Source organism: Chelonoidis abingdonii, chromosome 3, assembly GCF_003597395.2.
Source record: "Chelonoidis abingdonii isolate Lonesome George chromosome 3, CheloAbing_2.0, whole genome shotgun sequence".
Taxonomy (NCBI): Eukaryota; Metazoa; Chordata; order Testudines; family Testudinidae; genus Chelonoidis; species Chelonoidis abingdonii.
The window spans coordinates 56781630-56800516 of NC_133771.1; the positions used below are offsets into that span (position 1 = coordinate 56781630).

An 18887-nucleotide genomic window follows, 5' to 3' on the forward strand; every position below is an offset into this window, starting at 1 on the left:
GACTTCAATGGGAGAATGACCTGCCTTCAGTTATGTCATTTTTTAAAGTCTCTTTTGTATCAGTTCAGCAAAGCCCTGAAGCACATATGTAAGTGCTTTGCTGAATCATTATTAGCAGTGTAAATTATTGGCAATGTAATTCTCACATCGTAAATGGCATCATTAGCTTCCTCCCTTGTGGCAGTGTGAGGCTATGGAGGAAAACAAGTGTTTTCAGTGCATTCCTCCTCCCATTCTCCCAAGATCATATGTTGTTAGAGGTAAATTTTAGGAGTTGGGTTAAACTGGTGAACATTTTATTTTGTGAAAATGTTTTCCCTTATTTTGTGCAGTTTTATATTCCCCAAATTTTGATATTTCCAGTCATGAGAATTTTGGTACTGAAAAATTCTTAAAAATCAAATTTATTCACAAAATCTCATGTGCAATATTTTTATGGATCATGGGAATATTCTGAAGTGGAAGCATGGTGTAATTCAGTGATATTCAGACCTCAGTGGTTCAGGACCCAAATTAGCGATTAACATTACTCAAAAGACCCACAGTAGTGTGAATTCATTATTTCATTTACTACAGTACTATTTAAACAGTATGATGGGAAATACTTAATTTTATATGTTTCTGTGAGAATAATATATATACTTACACTAAGTTATTAACTTATTTTCTGTGTGAATAATATATATATTAATAACTTAGTGCAAGTTGGTCACTTAATTGGTTAATAACAATAAAAGCATCCTGATTGTTCAAGAACTTTAATATCACATGCTGTAAAAAGCTGTAGGAAACACAGTAAAGAGCCACTTGCAGCTCACAAGCCTCCATCTGACTGTCACTGGTGTAGTTAGTGCATTGACTAGAGAGCTGGGAGCCAGGAACAACTAGTTGTGTTTTCACGTCTGTCACTGACTATCCTTAATACTTTGTACTCACAGTAAATATCATTTAAAAATGCTGCTTAATTATGCTTCACACTATCCCTTTCAGGGGGGTTAAAACTAATGGTGTAGGAGAAAGGAGAGCATATGATCCTTAATCCAATTTCTGAAGTGACTTCCTTTGTGACCTTGAGTAAGTCACTCATGATCTGTTTTTCAGAGCTTCTGAGTAGCCATTATTCTAACTGAAGTTAATGACAGCTACAGGAATCTTTTATAAATGAATATAAAAATCATTAGATAATTAACAGATTGCAGACAAAATTGTATGAGTGCAGGTTTGAGCTGAACAGGCTCTGCACAAAAAAACGTAACTCTTACAGACAAAATAATTTGTAAGTAAAAGTGGGAGGATGCAGCTGATGGAATTAAAAAAGAAAGTTCTGAGAAACACTTGAATTAAATTGATTTTTTTTAAAGTTTGCTTTAAAAGCCGACTAGCTTTTAAAGATGGTTGTGACTTTAGGTGTCATTCAAATGATTTGCTTAAAGACGTTCAATACATAGGGCAACCAAATATAGAAAATAACAGCTAGAGACAATTATATATTTTCTGTTTAAGCCTTCTAAAAAGACATCGACTTTTTTGAAAAGCAGCCGGCACACCTAGTTAGAGAGTGACCATAGACTGCCTGTTAGTTTATTTATTGTTACCATTCTGTTAAGAATTTTGTGGCCTCCCAGGTCAGTTTCCCATTTGGAGCAGAAATTGATGACACTGAGTCAGGTATTTTTAGTGTGATTTGTTTATTTTCAAAATGTACACAAGTCTTGTTTTCTGAAACAAGTAGGGACTTAAAAATGGCACACAGGCAGTTGCCTTTGGTAGAGGCTTTGGACCAGGCACTTCTACCCTATCCTAATAATAATACCCTTCTTGCTCTGTATTTTTCCAGGTATTCTCACAACCAGAATTTCAGCACTCTGTTTAATCCCTCAACCACATAACCCCTCTATTCCAATAATGCCATTGGACCACATGTTCTCAAGAAGGGGACATGAAACATCATTAACCCTTTTGTGACATTACTGCATTCAAAAGGAAATTTATTAAACTTTCCCTGCCTAAGGAGACTGAATTAAACCTAGTCTCCTTTACAAGTTTCTGGATGAGGTGACTGCTTCAAAGTCCCTAAAGGCAACCTATTACAATATTTTACTGTCAGAGACCTCCATTCAAATGTAGATAAAAACAAGTGAAAAGAATATCGTGACTTACTGTCAAAGTACTTCCCAGTAAACATTGGCCCATATCTCAGAATCATTGCATTATACTCAGGAGTAGAGCTGAGAGAATAATTGATTTTTTTGGTTTGGTGCCTCTCTCTCTCTCTCTCTCACACACACACACACACACACACACACACACACACACACAGAGAGGCAACTCCATATTATGGAGACAACTATACTAGTACAACTGTAAGTAAGTGTCTCCACACTAGTAGCATTGTACCACTTCAACTATACCAGTACAGTTAAACTGTTGTGTGAATGCAAAGACTAAATTCACTTATTGCATTATTTTAAAGACAGTATTAATGCTGATGCTGATGCTAAAGAGTGGATATACTGGCTTGGCCTTAGTACTGGGCAATATTTATCAAAAGTAAAATTGATTCACCAAATTCTGCCTTATCCTGTGTACCACAAAGAACCCAGTCCAAAAATCCTGAAGAAAAATTCTTCATCAGTCAATGGAGCTTTTGCTTTGGTGCAAGGATTCTTGTAAAGTTTTTAGGCCTATATTGTTTCTGAAGTGAAATCTTGCACTGGGTAAGTATAAAATAACACCACTGCGTTATTTTCTAACCCTCTGTTTGGGAAATATTTTCCATTGGTACATTCATTACTGTATAGTGAAAAAGATACTTTGTCTATTTTAATTCCATGACAAGTGAGGTGGAATCCTTGTTAGTATAAGTGGGTGATGAGCAAACCTGAATGGTTTGGTTCTGGAAATATGGCTGTTTTCTTCTGAAACTCCCAGTACTTCCAGGTTTTAGCTGGAATGGAACTACAACTAGCCTGAGTCAAAGTATTTCATTACGTTTTCAATCTTGTGGTGACTGAACCAGAAAATGCAGAGATGCAGGAAAAATTGGAGAGACCAATAGGTTAAATATGGATATTGAAAAGATTTTGGTTAGTTTTTATTACCTAAACTGGTAATACTGAGCCTATGACTAAATTGCTGGACACATAAATTTCATAGTTTAAGCCTCTCTGGCAAAGTGGACTCTGCTTTTCTTTGTTTTATTGTAGTGTCTGGTTTATCTCTTATACTGGTGGCAGGAAACAGACTACAAACATGCATTAGTAATGACAATTGTTATGGCGTTTGGGGTACAATCCAAACCAGTAAGAGATTGTGTCACCTCTTGCCCTGCAATTCTAGGTGCCTTAAAATGCTTTGCTGCTTTAGCTCCCAGCTTGGGATGCTCAAAACCAGCCTACAAGCATCCAGGTCACACCCTGAAGTGTCTCAGTATTAGACAGTTCCTGTTCGGTAGTTCTGACCCCAGCCTACCCACAGCCCCTATTTGGCTTCCACCAGCCTTGGTTACAACCACCAAAGTGATCCCAAAACACACCCATCATGAATTTCCCCCAAAACATGTGCCATGTCCGGCCCTGTCCTGGACAGTTTAGAGAAATAATAAGGTTTATTTGTTCCTCTAAAGAAATAAAATTATATCACAGCTTATTAACTTAACAGGGGTAACTATACCCTTCCCTTTAAAAACAGCAATGAGCTGGTTTATAGTAAAAATTAAAACAAAAATATTAACAATAGGACATACGTTAAGTGATGCCAAGTAAAAGGAAGCAAATCAGAGTGAAAACACTCTTCTAAAAGTCTAAAACTTAATCTAACAAAGTACAGGCTTTGTTCAAAATGGTTTCTCTCACAATCTTCCTTCTTCCCAGCTATGGCTGACTTTTCCTCAGTCAGCACCTTCCACAAATGTACGAGATATATACAACTGACAAGAGTTGCTGACACAGAGTGGTGAAGTGCCAATGGACCTCTGTCACAACAGTACAAAATCATTCTTATTATAACTTAATGACATGAGCATTTGTTACATTCCTGAATTTTATTTTACTTTGATTTTTTTATTTCAATTTTGCAGAACTTCTTTCAAATAGTTAGTAATCTGCTTGATGAAGAGAACAAAGAGAAATGGGAAGACGCACAGCAGGTAAGATTTGCCTCTGTTGCTATTTAGTTTCAAAAATTACCAAAGTGGAGTTTTACATTTTGCCCTAAATATGCTCAGTAGTACTCCCAAATCCTGTCCTAATTATTTATATATTTATTTAGGGCAATCAAGGGATTAAAAAAATAATTGTGATTAATCACACAATTGTTCATGCTGTTAAACAATAACAGAATACCATTTATTCCAATATTTTTGGATGTTTTCTACATTTTGAAATATATTGATTTCAGTTACAATACAGAATACAAAGTGTACAACCCTCACTTTTTATATTCACTTTTATTACAAACATTTGCACTGTAAAAAACAAAATAAATAGTATTTTACAATTCACCTAATACAAGTACTGTAGTGCAATCTCTTTATCATGAAAGTGGAATGTATAAATGTAGAATTATGTACAAAAATAACTGCATTCAAAAATAAAACAATGTAAAACTTTATAGCCTACAAGTCCAATTAGTCCTACCTCTTGTTCAGCCAATCGCTCAGACAAACAAGTTTGTTTACATTTGTAGGAGATAATGTTGCCGGCTTCTTGGTTCCAATGTCACCTGAAAGGTGTTTCCGTGGCACTGTTGTAGCTTCCATTGCAAGATATTTACATGCCAGATGCGCTAAAAATTCATGTCTCTTGATTCTTCAATCACCATTCCAGAGGACATGCGTCCATGCTGATGATAGGTTCTGTTCAATAACAATCTATTGCAGTGCAGACCAATGCATGTTAATTTTCATCATCTGAATCAGATGCCACCAGCAGAAGATTGATTTTCTATTTTGGTGGTTTGGGTTCTGTATTTTCTGCATCAGAGTGTTGCTCTTTTAAGACTCCTGAAAGCATGTTCCATATCAAATCCCTCTCAGATTTTGGAAGGCACTTCAGGTTCTTAAATCTTGGATAGAGTGCTGTAGCTATCTTTAGAAATCTCACATTGGTACCTTCTTTGCATTTTGTCACATCTGCAGAGAAAGTGTTCTTAAAATGAACATGTGCTGGGTCATCATCCAAGGCTGCTATAACATGAACTATATGGCAGAATGTGAGTAAAACAGAGTAGGAGACATACAATTCTCCCCCAAGGAGTTCAGTCAAAATTTAATGAACACATTTTTTTTTAACAAGCGTCATCAACATGGAAGCATCTCCTTTGGAAGGACGGCTGAAGCATGAAGAGGCATATGAATCTTTAGTGCATCTGGCATGTAAATATCTTGCGACGTCAACTACAACAGTGCCATGTGAATGCCTGTTCTCACTTTCAGGTGACATTGTAATTGAGAAGTGGGCAGCATTATCTCCTGTAAATATAAACAAACTTGTTTCTCTTAGCAATTGGCTGAAGAAGAAGTAGGACTGAATGGACTAGTAGGCTCTAAAGTTTTACATTGTTTTGTTTTTGAGTTCAGTTATGTAACAAAAACATACCCTACATTTGGTTCCACTTACATGATAAAGAGATTGCACTACAGTAATTTGTATGAGGTGAACTGAAAAATACTATTTGTTTTGTTTACCATTTTTACAGTGCAAATATTTGCAATAAAAATAATACAAAGTGAGCACTGTACACTTTATATTCTGTGTTGTAATTGCAATCGATATACTGGATAAAGTAGAAAAATATCCAAACATAGTTAGTAAATTTCAGTTGGTATTCTATTGTTTAACAGTGAGATTAATCACGATTATTTTTTTAATGGTAATTAATTTTTTCAGTTAATCGTGTGAGTTAACTGCAATTAATCAACAGCCCTAATTTATTTGTTTATTTTTGAGGCAGTGCTGAGTCGTTGTTTCAGGTTTAGTGTAGTTTTATTTTTCTTTTCATCAAATATTCATTAGATTTTCCTTTTTATGGAATGAAAACGTGCTAAGGTACAGTTAAAAATAAAATAATATTTTGTGAGACAGAAACAAAAGCATCTGAAACTAATAAATCCTGTGCAAAAGTATTTTAAAGTTTTTATACTAAGCTCATCACAGCAAATAATCATGAAAAACACATGCATATTTCATAATATGAGATGAATATTTCACTTAGTATAAAGAGCATTAACTAGCTGAAAGTGCTAGAGAGAGAATTCTTTTTCCAGCGCTAAGCAATCTGATTCTGTGTTCTTTCTAAAGACTACAGAGTTAAGATCTGCAAACCAAGGGAATTTTCACCATTTTTTCATGCCAGCTTGCATAAGATGATTTGTTTTGAGCAAACTGCATTTGTACGCTACTTTGGATCCCTGAGATTGTGCTCTGCATTCTTCTTTCTAGTAGAAAGAAAGTCTCATTCACTATCAATAAATTGCTGACTTTCTATCAGAATACAGATGCAGCAGCTCAGCATCGTTTTTCTAGATTAATTGCCAGCATCAGAAACCATTAATTATGGATTATATAGAATACAAATATACATCACCCACTTTAATAGATGCCTTTTGTTAAGAGCTGATGTAAAGTGCTTCACAGCAGGGCTGCCCGGAGCGGGGGGCAGGTGGGGCAATTTGCCCCAGGCCCTGGGCTCTGCAGAGGCCCTCACAAGAGTTTTTCGGGGCCCCGGAACAGGGTCCTTCACTCACTCTGGGAGCCCTGGAAAACTCTCGCGGGGCCCAGGCCCCGTGCGCTTCTTCCACTCCAGGTCTTCAGCGGCAATTCGGCGGCGGGGGGTCCTTCCACTCCAGGACCAGCTGCAGAAGTGCTGAGTCTTCGGGGCACTTCGGCGGCGGGCCCGGAGCAGAAGGACCCCCCGCTGCCAAATTACCGAACAAGCAGGGGCCCCCCACCGCCAAAGACCCCAGGCCCCCGGAATCCTGTGGGCGGCCCTGCTTCATAGAGGACGCCATTTGCGGTATACAACAATAATTTTTTATTGGACCTGCAAAACTCAGTAATTATGCTACATATTCTTTATCGCCATCTACTGGCACTTTATGTATTAACTACATACTTTACATATACACAGATATAGAGCACTGATGTAACACCTGTGGCTCAGTGGTTTCTCCTGTGGTTATTTACTGTGAAATTCTAACTGTAGTAAATACTGACAACAGACCCTTTTGATTGAAATGCAGCCTTCTTACTCAGTCCAGGAATATGTACTGCTTGTTTGGTGTGTGAATAATATTGATACTAAAACATTTGTTACCTTACAAGAAGTCATTAGAAAAATAAATTTTAAATCTGCATCACTCAGTGCAGCATTTGCACCTTGCCAGGATCTTGAACACCACAATTAATTAGTGTAAAAGAAAGTAGGTTGTTGCTGCCCAAATATAAGGCCCAGCATAGACTATAATATAATATATAATATTATATTATATAATATATAATATAATATAAGGCCCAGCATAGACTACAGAACAGAGCATGCAATTGGTCACCTTGGTCTGAGAGGCTTTGGAGCTAGACACATCAAACCATAGGAAGGAACAGTATTGGATGTTAGGACTTTTCGTCTCCAAAAGCAACACATGCATATTAAAAAAGAGAGTGGCTGTATTCCCAAATACAGAACTGTATACAGTGAATATCATTTACATTTTGTATTTTGACCATCCCTTATGTATAAGGCCAAAAAATGTATTGTGTGTAGCAGGATATTCATTTTTAAAAAATAAATAAATGTTTATTTTACAGGAAAGTATCCCTTGTCCATGACAGATAGTAATCCTGTCAATGATTTACTGATGTATATGTTGTAAAAGATATCAGTTTATCCACCGAATGTCTTAATAAATGTAACAGTTTCTAATCTCTTGATACTATTGCATAATGAATACATATTTTGTCCTAATGCCCTCTCAGGATCATTGAAATGAAATATGTTTTCTTTTAAATGGACTAGCCATTTACTATTTGGCAATTATATAAGGGTGCAATTCTGCTGTTGGAGAGATCAATATGGATGCCTTTAGTTTACTATTTTATCTCTGTGCTAGCACTAACAATAATGTTAAAATGAATACACACAGATTCAAGAATGTATTTTATAGTTAAACACTGTTTCAAAGCAACAAATATGATAACAATCTGCAAAGAACTAAGGGCCAAATTTAGCCTTCATATACATGCACAACTCCTATCAACATTGTTGGAGGTTGCCTTCACAGATTTGAAGGCAAAATTTGGTCTACATTTGTTTCTGGAATATTACTCTGAAATACAATAACCGTTATTGAGGGCTGTGGAGAGCAAAGAATTTGAATCTTTTTCTGTTAAGTGCATTAATTTAAGGGCAAACATACCACAGTTCTTGGGCAAAGCTGATTTTGAATGATATTGTGAGAGATCGTGTCTGCTCACCTGGAGATAAATGATGCATTGAAGACTAAAACATATTGTTTTGCTGTAACATAAAACTTTTGAAATTAAAACATGATGAGTATAATTTAGCTGTTGAATGTCCCCACTCATTTTATTGTACTTGGTTAGTATTTTATGTGAATGATACAGAGTTTGTGAAGGTCTTGCAGTTATTGTGTATCTGACCTTCATTTATTAGATCTATCCAGGATCAGTGGAGCTAATGCAGGTGATTGAAGATTTTATACACATTGTTGGAATGGGGATGATGGACTTTCAGAATTCATACCTTATGACTGGAAATGTAGGTAAGAAATAGGAATTTCTTTTATCAAATATTTGAAAATCAAAACATGCAAGTATGTACTTTATACCTGCTGTCTATATGATTGGGATCCTTTTCTAAATTTGTTTTGGTGTTTGGTCATCTATTGTCTAGTTTACTAGTCTATTTCAAAGTGAATGTGTGAGTAGTGAATCTTCTACTTTCCCATCTCTCACAACCTGAATATAAAGCTTAAATCCTAAATAAAATACAAAAAGTAGTCCATGTTATGCTATGCATATACTAGAAGCCTGCTAGTATACACAAGGATTCAAATAGCAATTTGAGACATGATAATTAATAATTTTAGTTATTTATATATTATTAATAATGCCTCAAATTGCTATTTGAATACTGTGTATACTGTATAATTTTAGTGTATATATATATTATGTATATATAATGTGTGTATAATATATAATGTCTCAAATTGATATATATATAATTAATATACGTACGCACATACATTCTATATAATGTATGTGTGTATATATATTTATTAATTTTATACATATATCTACACAATGTGTATATATATACAATGTACATGTGTATATATATTAATTATATATACAATGTGTATATATAATGTATGTGTGTATATATATATATATATCAGTATGAGACATTATAATTAATAATTTTAGTGTGTGCATATATATATATAATGAATTGCTTAATTCACTGGATAAATGTTGATTTTGTTGACAATATTTCTACTTATTTTTCATTTGCCCATAGACCTTATTGTGCACATTGTAGTATGATAGTAATCAGTCTCAGCAAATACTATTCATAGAATCTAAACATCAGTTGTCATTATAAAACAAAATCATTTAAAAGTTTGGTTACTTAGGTTTTCAGTTTTTCTGTGTGTGTGTGTGCGTATGTATTCAAAATTTTGTTTTGATTTACTTTTTAAAAGACTTGTTAGAGCAGCTGTACAGCATTCATAACGCCAGTGGTGAAGACTGAGACAATATAATAAAATAACATTCAGAACATATGAAAGATGTCATCAACCTGGGACTCAACCTATTAGGTGCTGTAATTATCTCTGAAGTATCACTTCATCTAGGGCATGGAGTACTAATGCATTTGAAATGACCCAGACTATAAGGCAATTTTGAGTATTTCATCTTGTTGCCATAATTTGCAGTGACTACCATCAAGCTGTCTGGAGTAGCTCATGAATAAGGATGCCAACCTCCAGGCAGACTATTACAAATCAGGGCATAAACCCTAAACTGGTTGTGTGTTTTATAATTAGATTTCACCAACCAAGAATCAAGCACTGTAATAGCCTTAAGATAGAGTCACAGACAGTTTACCTTGGCCACTCTGGCTATCTTTCCACCCAAGAAAAACTGCCTTTGTGATAGATGGTACCTTGCACCAAAATCACAATAAAATTCTGGTTACTTCCAGTCCCAAAGCATCAGTGACTTACCCCAGGTCAAGTGCACCCTAGTTCTTACACCAAAGACAATGATTGAAGCCAATCCTTTAATAAACTACCTAAAGGTTTATTAACTAGGAAAAAGAAATAGAGTTATTTACAAGGTTAAAACAGGTAAACATATACAAACAAATGAGTTACAGTCTTAGGTTCCAAATAGCAATAGAAGCCGCTGTCATGTGCAAGCTTTATATGTCCTTCAGGGCTAACCAAAGCTGAGCAGCTTAGGGATCCTTGCTTAACCTTAGAAATATTGCCCTTTCTGATTTCCAAGTAGCATAGTGATATAGTTCCTTCTGGTCAGGGAATTTTATTCCCTTCCTTCAGAGTTCAAACTGTGATGGGGTGATGGGATGGTTATGTTCACATCCTTTCTTCATGGGTTTGGGTGTTGGGGGGGAGCAATCAACAGACTCTTTTGTCCATTGATGTTCCATAATGGTTTGCCTGGTGTCTATAGGCCTTCTTTTGTTGGGCAGGAGATGATATCTCTTGAGGTAAACTAGTATCTCACACTTGGTAATGTTCCTGGAGGGGAGGGATAGTGCAGTGATTTGGGCATTGACTTGCTAAACCCAGGGTTGTGAGTTTAATCCTTGAGGGGGCCACTTAGGGATCTGAGCCAAAAATCAGTACTTGGTCCTGCTAGTGAAGGCAGGGGGCTGGACTCAATGACTTTTCAAGGTCCCTTCGAGTTCTAGGAGATAGGAATATCTCCTATTATTTTTATTTATTTATTCTTTTTAGGTTGGATATTAGGAAAAACTTTTTCACTCACAGAGTGGTAAAGCACTGGAATGGGTTACCTAGGAAGGTGGTGGAATCTCCTTCCTTAGAGGTTTTTAAGATCAGGCTTGACAAAGCCCTGGCTGGGATGATTTAGTTGGGAATTGGTCCTGCTTTGAGCAGAGGGTTGGACTAGATGACCTCCTGAGGTCCCTTCCAGCCCTGATATTCAATGATTCTATCCTGACTGTGGGAGTTTTCAGTTACATGCATATTTCATAATATGAGATGAATATTTCACTTAGTATAAAGAGCATTAACTAGCTGAAAGTGCTAGAGAGAGAATTCTTTTTCCAGCGCTAAGCAATCTGATTCTGTGTTCTTTCTAAAGACTACAGAGTTAAGATCTGCAAACCAAGGGAATTTTCACCATTTTTTCCTGCCAGCTTGCATAAGATGATTTGTTTTGAGCAAACTGCATTTGTACGCTACTTTGGATCCCTGAGATTGTGCTCTGCATTCTTCTTTCTAGTAGAAAGAAAGTCTCATTCACTATCAATAAATTGCTGACTTTCTATCAGAATACAGATGCAGCAGCTCAGCATCGTTTTTCTAGATTAATTGCCAGCATCAGAAACCATTAATTATGGATTATATAGAATACAAATATACATCACCCACTTTAATAGATGCCTTTTGTTAAGAGCTGATGTAAAGTGCTTCACAGCAGGGCTGCCCGGAGCGGGGGGCAGGAGGTCAAAGGGTCATAAGGAGAGAGCCCTGACAGGAGAGCCGCTCCCTGTATCTATTGGGTATCCAGGAGGTGGGCAGGCGGAAGCCCGCCCACTGCTAAAGGATCCCACCCCAGCCTAAGGGGAGGATCCACAGGACTGCAGAAACCCACTGAGTCCGGGGGACAACTAATAAAAGAACAGGGACGGGAGTGAGGTCAAAGGGTCATAAAAAGGGAGCCTGATGGAGACACCGAGCAGAGAACCCCGGACAGCGCCCACTGCTCCTCGAACTCAGGGGTGTATAGCGGGGTGGTTACCCGCTCCTACCCTTTGGGGCTTAAAACAGCTCAGGAGAGGGCTGTGGCTGTGGCAAGAAGGGCTTAAAAGCTGCAGCTCTAAAAGCTAGGCGGATTGGGGAAGCAGCTGCAGCTGGGCCACACCCTAATCAGGCCACAGCTCGCCTGTATAAAAAGACCCGGGAAGCCAGGAGCAAACAGTCTTCCTCTGCCTGTAGAGGGAGCAGGGCCTGGTTGTAGGGAGCTAGAGACAAAGTACCAGAGTGGAGCAGGGCTGGGGACAACCTGGAGAATTCCAGCTTAGAAAGCCCCAGGCTGTGGCCTAGCATTAGGCTAAAAGGTACTGGGGGTTGCAGAGGGCAGCTCAGGGGTAGGCAAAGGCAGCAGGTCCAAACCCCTTTGCCTATGATGAGTGGCTGATACTGCAGTTTGCCCCAGTGAATGGGGGCTAGATGGAGACTAGGAAGTAGCCAAAACTGAAGCAAAGTGGGGATAATGGGTTGAGGGTTCCCCAGGGAGAGGATACCCAGATTGGTGGGGTACTGTCAGGGGGCAGCACTCCAGTTAAAAGGGCACTGGAGTCCAGCGAGGGACATGGGGACTAGAAGACAGGTGGATCACTAGCCTGCAGAGGGCACTCCTGGCTGGAAAGAGAGCTAATTCCCGAGGACAACCAGCAGGAGGTGCCTCAGGGGTGAGTCTGCATGTCTACAGGGTGTGAAAAAACACTCCCCTGAATGCTGCAAGTTTCAGTGCTCTAAAGCACTAGTGTAGACAGTGCTCCAGTGCTGGTAGCTATTCCCCTAGCTACTGGTTTAACATTGCAAGTGTGGTGGTTTAACGTTGAGCAGCACTTTAACATTACTAGTGAAGACGTGCCCTTAAATATTACCTTATAGCATGGCATATAGATATAAATATTACCTTATAGCATGGCATATAGATATAATAAGTCTAATGCAATGCAAAAGCCCTGAAGTCCAAACATTTGAACTCATTCTTATAAACTTAAGATGAATGTTAACTAGAAATGTGTGGTTGGAGGGGGGTTTATTTCAATATTGAAGCAGGTTATCTCTGGATAAAATAAAACCCCTTCTGACCCCATGCCCTTAGTTATCACCTACCACCCTACACAGGAACCCATAACAGATATCACCAAACAGCTATAACCCAAACTCATCCTGAAAAAAATCTTTCCTGAACCCCCTTTTCTGGCCTTTTAACAGCCCCCCAACCTTTCCAAGCTCATAATCAGATCAGGACACACCAACTCAAAGTGGTACCAGAACCTTCCAGAACAACAGATGCAAAACCTGCAGACGTATCTTCACTGCTACAATGCCCCCCGCCCCACCACACACCTTTCAAGATCTATGGGTCCTACATACACCTATCACAACAGGTGGTGTACCTTGCCCAGTGCACCAAATGCCCCAATAGCAACTATGTAGATGAAACCATACAATCACTATCCTTTCACGCAGGAAAAGATAAAATACCAAAACACTACATAGTGATCACTTCTATCTCTGACATATCAGTCCTCATCCTCAAAGGAATCATGCACAACAGTTTGAAAAGACAAGCTTAAATTCATAACTTTGCTAGACACTAAAAACAACCCATCCAGCTGCTTCCCCCCCACTTCCTTTCATCCTTGTGACTGGAGGGGTTTTAATGGGCCATTTCACCTTGAATGGTCCCTTGAAATATGTGTTAACTACTTATGCTAAACAGTCTCCTCCATCTTGTAATTAGCTGTGACTTTCTGAGACCATGTCTACACTACAAAATTATGTTGACCTAACTTATATCAGCATAAGCCACCACAAGTTATTAAATTGCTTTTGTGTGTGCACCATTTGCTCTGTGTGTCAGCGGTGTGTGTCCTCACTAGGAGCACTTGTATTGTCAATGTGGACATTGTGGGATGGCTTCTGAAAGCCAGTAGAAGTCTAGGTAAGCAAAGCAGTATCTACACAGATAGTGTGGACCTAATTACATCTACCATTTCTCTTCACTGCTTGAGGAGGTGGTGTTACTAAATCAGCACAGAGAGGCTCTTATGTCAGTGGAAGCCACATTTAAGTGAAAACAGTTTCACAGCTAGGTTGACACAAGGCAACTTACATCAACATAACCATGTAGTGTAGACCAGGTCTAAGTAAGTTTCCCAGATCTGAACAAGAGCTCTTGTGAGCCTGAAAGTTTGTCTCTCTTACCAACAGAAGTTGGTCCAATAAAATATATTACCTCACCCACCTTGTCTCATCAGAATGTCAATCTCTTTTAAAGTGAGGCAGTAGAACTGGTCAGAAGACACTATGATTGAAGAATTACTTGATTTTGAAAACACCGTACAAAATGATCAAAACATTGCTAATGAAGAACCAAATTTATAACCAGAATAAGTATACTGGCGTGCAGTTAAAAATATTTGATATGTTGTTCCGATATTCTTGATTCCTGACCAATATAAATCACTACCTTGATGAACAGCACTATTTGATAATATTTGTTGAATAATTTAGCCAGACAATGACAGGGCAGGTCTACAGGTCTACTGTAGCGTGTGTGGTGGAGATGCTCTATGCTGATAGGAGAGTGATGTCTGGTCGGCATAATTACTCCACCTCCATGAGAGGCGGAAGCTATGTCAGCGGGACATCATCTGCTGACATGGCACCACTGTAACTTGTGTTGCTCAGGAGAGGGGAGTCTTTTTCATACCCCTGAACAACATAAAGTAGATTGACTTAGCAATAGTGTAAACCCATCCATATTTTATTAAATTATTCATTAAATATTTCTTAAAATAATTTGCCCAGCTTGAGAATTGGATGAACCCTAGAATTGCAAACAATCAATGATGTAAGGCATAGTCTTGTATTGTGGAAGTTCTAGGGAAAGCATCAGAAGGTACTCTCTGTGCCTCAGAATGTTTAAAATGTTAAATAATGTAATAGTTTGGTGCTGTTAATGAGTGTCATGGTGGCAGGAATGGTGGTGTTTAATATTTGTATTGTGGTACTACCTAAAGCCCCAAATCAGGAGGCATTGTTATTATTTATCATTTGTATTACCATAGCACCTAATCCTGGACCAGGTATCAGGACCCTGTGTGCTAGGCCATATAGAGGGGCGGGGGGGGAAGACATTCCCTGCCCCAGAGAGTGTGTTTGAAACCATTTTTATGGCAAAACCAAAGATTTGTTGATTAGCACAGCATAGCCCATACCTTTTGGCATGTTTGACTGCAGCCCAATCCGTTTGTGCTCAAAAGAGTGACTATAAAAATGACATGTAGGGATCCAGTGTATATAGCTTCTACATCTTCCCATTTGATATGAGGATGTAGCAATCTGAACCAGAAATTGTGGGGTGCACTAGCTACTCATGTAACTGCATAAATTTAGCAGTTTTCCTTTGATCATCCTCCTCCCTCTCACACCTAATGTTTTTAAACCTGTAGAACGAGAGTCTTACTTAGACTATGTGCCCAGGCAAGCAAGTGAAAGGGATTAAGAAAAGTAAGAGAAACTTATAGACCTATGCTGGCTACCTGGGCCTTGGGTTCTGGCACATTGAAGCAAATGGGTTATCCACCTACATTTTCCCTTGCTGGACCCAGATGGCAAGGAAGGACAGGAAATGGGCACAGTCTTGGCTCCACTACCTCTTCTCACTGATCACAGTAGTTGAGCTGGTGTGGAATGAGGAGGGAGAAATTGATTGCTATTATAGTCTGTCTGTAAATTACTACCCCCTGCAAGAACAAGGACGGGGGGATCTCTGAATCACAATGCATTCCAGGGTTATTTCTGTTTTAGTTAATCTTACACATCACCTCTTGCTCAGGGCTGTTCCTAAACTCAAGTTAATTAAGGCCTCTGGCTGCTGCAGCAATACAAATAAATAATAATTTAAAAAAATGCAGGCAGCTTCAACTGCCAGTCCTCCAAACTCACCCTGGCATCTGAGGGTATGTCTACCCTTTGAGCTGTAAATGTAAATTCCAGCTTGAGGAGACATACACATGCTAGCTTTAATCAAGCTAGTGTACTAAAAAATAGAATGTAGCCACGTATCTAGCATCTTGGACAGATAACTGCTTGGGGCAGCTTGCCCCCCCACCACTCACAGCTACATTCTATTTTTAGCATGCTAGCTTGATTAGGTATGTCTTCTTCTCTTGGAATTTACACCTTCAGCTCAAAATGTAGCTATAACCTAAGAATCAAATTGGGTTTTTCCTTTTTGCGCCAGTAATAAAGGTTAGTCACACCAAATTCTGTTCTTGATTAAACTGTACAATCCCACTGTCCCCCAAATTATACCCTCAGTGCAACACAGTTGCCTTCATTGGAGTTACACAAATGTGACTGATTGACCATGTAATTGGAATGTAATTTTTTTGCTATTACATCAGAAGGAAAACATCCAGCTCATGCTCTCTTAGCTGTTTAAACTCTGTAGTGCTAGCTAGCATAAAAAGTAGTAAAAGTTATTTTTTGTCGCAAAAGTAAGCAAATACTTACAGGAAGCAGATCTGTGCAGAAAGAAGGGGCCATTTTTACACATAATTAATAGAGCAGAACTGCACTATACTTATTTTCATGTTCTGTTTTGTAAAAACTGAATATAATAATTTTCAATCCCCTCCAACATTTCATGCATCCATTCAGAATCCCTTTTCACATAAACATGAGAAACAAAATTCAGTACTTAACGATGAGCTGCTTCTTTTTCTGATGTGCTGCAGAATAGAGAGATTCCAGTTCTGTAACAAATTTCACAGCCTCAGAAGTGTCCTTGGTTTTCATTCACTGATTTTAATTTGCATTTCCGCATCTAGTTGAACAGAAGTAAACTGATCCATAGATCATTTATCCTGGGCATCCACACTTGTAATCAGGTTTGACAGATATGCCAATCTCCTCAGATCTTCTGCAGATGGAGTGTCATTTTCCTTACTAATCCTTAGGTGATCTCTGTATAACTCAGAGTAAATGCTTATTCTGAACCACACATCAAAGTGTAGTTATAAATCCAAAAAAATCCACTCTCTTTTCCAGGACCAAATTTTGCAGCACAGAACAGGTCCATTCACACTACAGCTCGCCCCACTCCTTCTCTATTCTTCTCTCAAACAAAGGAGGAGTTGCTGGAACAAACTGAAAAATTAAATAGCAATAAGTCACCAGAACCAATAGTTTTCCATCAAGAGTTCTGAAGGAACTTAATAATATGGCTGAGCTGCTAACAAAAAATCTTCAATTTCATTAAAATCAACTGCTGGACTGGAGGTGCAGCAAATGTTGGACTTGTATTTAAAAAATGATCAGCTGGATCTGGAAATTATGGAACAGTGAGATTTACTTCAGAACCAAGTAAAATGCTTCAAACAGTAATGAAAGATAGACACTTGTATAGAAGGACAGATCAGGATTGTTCTGTAAAGGAATCTTGGATATCTGTTCTGAACTAGATTTGTTTCAGTGTAGCAGCAAAGGGATGGTTAAAAGAAAACTGGCTGACCAAATGTACTTGTTTGTAGTGTTGTTGTACCCATGTTTGTCCCCGGATAATAGAGAGACAAGATGGGTGAGGTAATATTTTTTATTGGCCTAACTTCCTTTGCTGAAACAGATAAGTGCTCTGTGTAGCTTGAAAGCTTGTCTCTTTCACAATGGAAGCTGGTCCAATAAAAGATATTACCTCACCTATCTTGTCTCTAAAATATCCTTGAACTTTCAGTAAAATCCTTTACAAAATGCTATTAAGCAGTGTTTCTCAAACTGGGGCTGCCGCTTGTGTAGGGAAAGCCCCTGGCGGGCTGGGCCGGTTTGTTTACCTGCCCAGTCCACAGGTCTGGCTGATCACGGCTCTCCCTGGCTGCAGTTCACTGCTCCAGGCCAATGGGAGCTGCTGGAAGCGGCGCAGGCCAAGGGACATACTGGCTGCCGCTTCCAGCAGCTCCCATTGGCCTGGAGCAGCTAACTGCAGCCAGGGAAAGGCACAATCGGCCGGACCTGTGGATGCGGCAGGTAAACAAACCAGCCCAGCCCACCAGGGGCTTCCCCTACACAAGTGGCATTCCAAGTTTGGGAAACACTGACATAGAGAATCAGGATAATCCTTACTTAACTATATTTATTTACAATATCTACTTAGCTCTCATTAATGCTTTGAACTATTTCTCTTTAGCAAAAACTGCATAATCAGCAGAAAAATGTGCATAATGTTTGTGGATCTCCAGCACCTGCTCAGGTCTTGGGTAAAATCCTGGGAGTTTTGCCATTGACTTCAGTGGAGTCAAGATTTCGCCTAAGGTTTAAGTTTCAGCCAAATATCTCTCATACATAATCTATTGCCTCATGCCATGAGAAGTCTCACTCCTCACTTGTGCTGTACAGGAGGAGAATGTGGAAGCAAAGATAATGCTAAGCCTCCTTTCTTCTCCTTCTGATCCTGTGGCTAGCTAGGGATCAAGCTGGCCCATAGCACAGTTAGTGGTATAGTTTAAGAATTATTCTAACTTATGCCAGCTTGTGATGGTGTGTAAGGCCTTTACTCTGATAAAGATCATTGCTATGTGAGCCAGTCTGGCCCCCTCTGGCCTCCAGAATCCCTTGTCTTTCCCATCCATACACCCTCTACATCTTGGAGGTCAGGAGGGTTTGGCATAGAGCAGGTTACATTAGCTTTACATCAGCTGAGGATTCCTGTATGCTATTAGAATCCTAAACAACCATTTAGGTCTCATTGCATCATTCCAAAAGGCTCTTCTCCCTTCAACCAGTTCTATAGTTATCTCTTCTGTCCCCTCCCTCTCTGTGCCCATATCCATGAAGTTTTCTGTCAGGTACCAGC

General features: G+C 38.8%; 1 protein-coding gene across 8 annotated transcripts in view; it reads left to right on the forward strand.

Moving 5' to 3' along the window:
* Positions 1–18887, forward strand: part of ADGRB3 (adhesion G protein-coupled receptor B3) — a 643293-nt gene that overhangs the window by 352792 nt on the left and 271614 nt on the right. For all 8 annotated transcript variants that reach the window (XM_075063748.1, XM_075063744.1, XM_075063743.1 and 5 more), the window contains 2 exons: positions 4079–4147; positions 8671–8779. In XM_075063748.1, coding sequence (XP_074919849.1) covers positions 4079–4147; positions 8671–8779 — 178 coding nt within the window. The remainder of the gene's footprint in view (positions 1–4078; positions 4148–8670; positions 8780–18887) is intronic.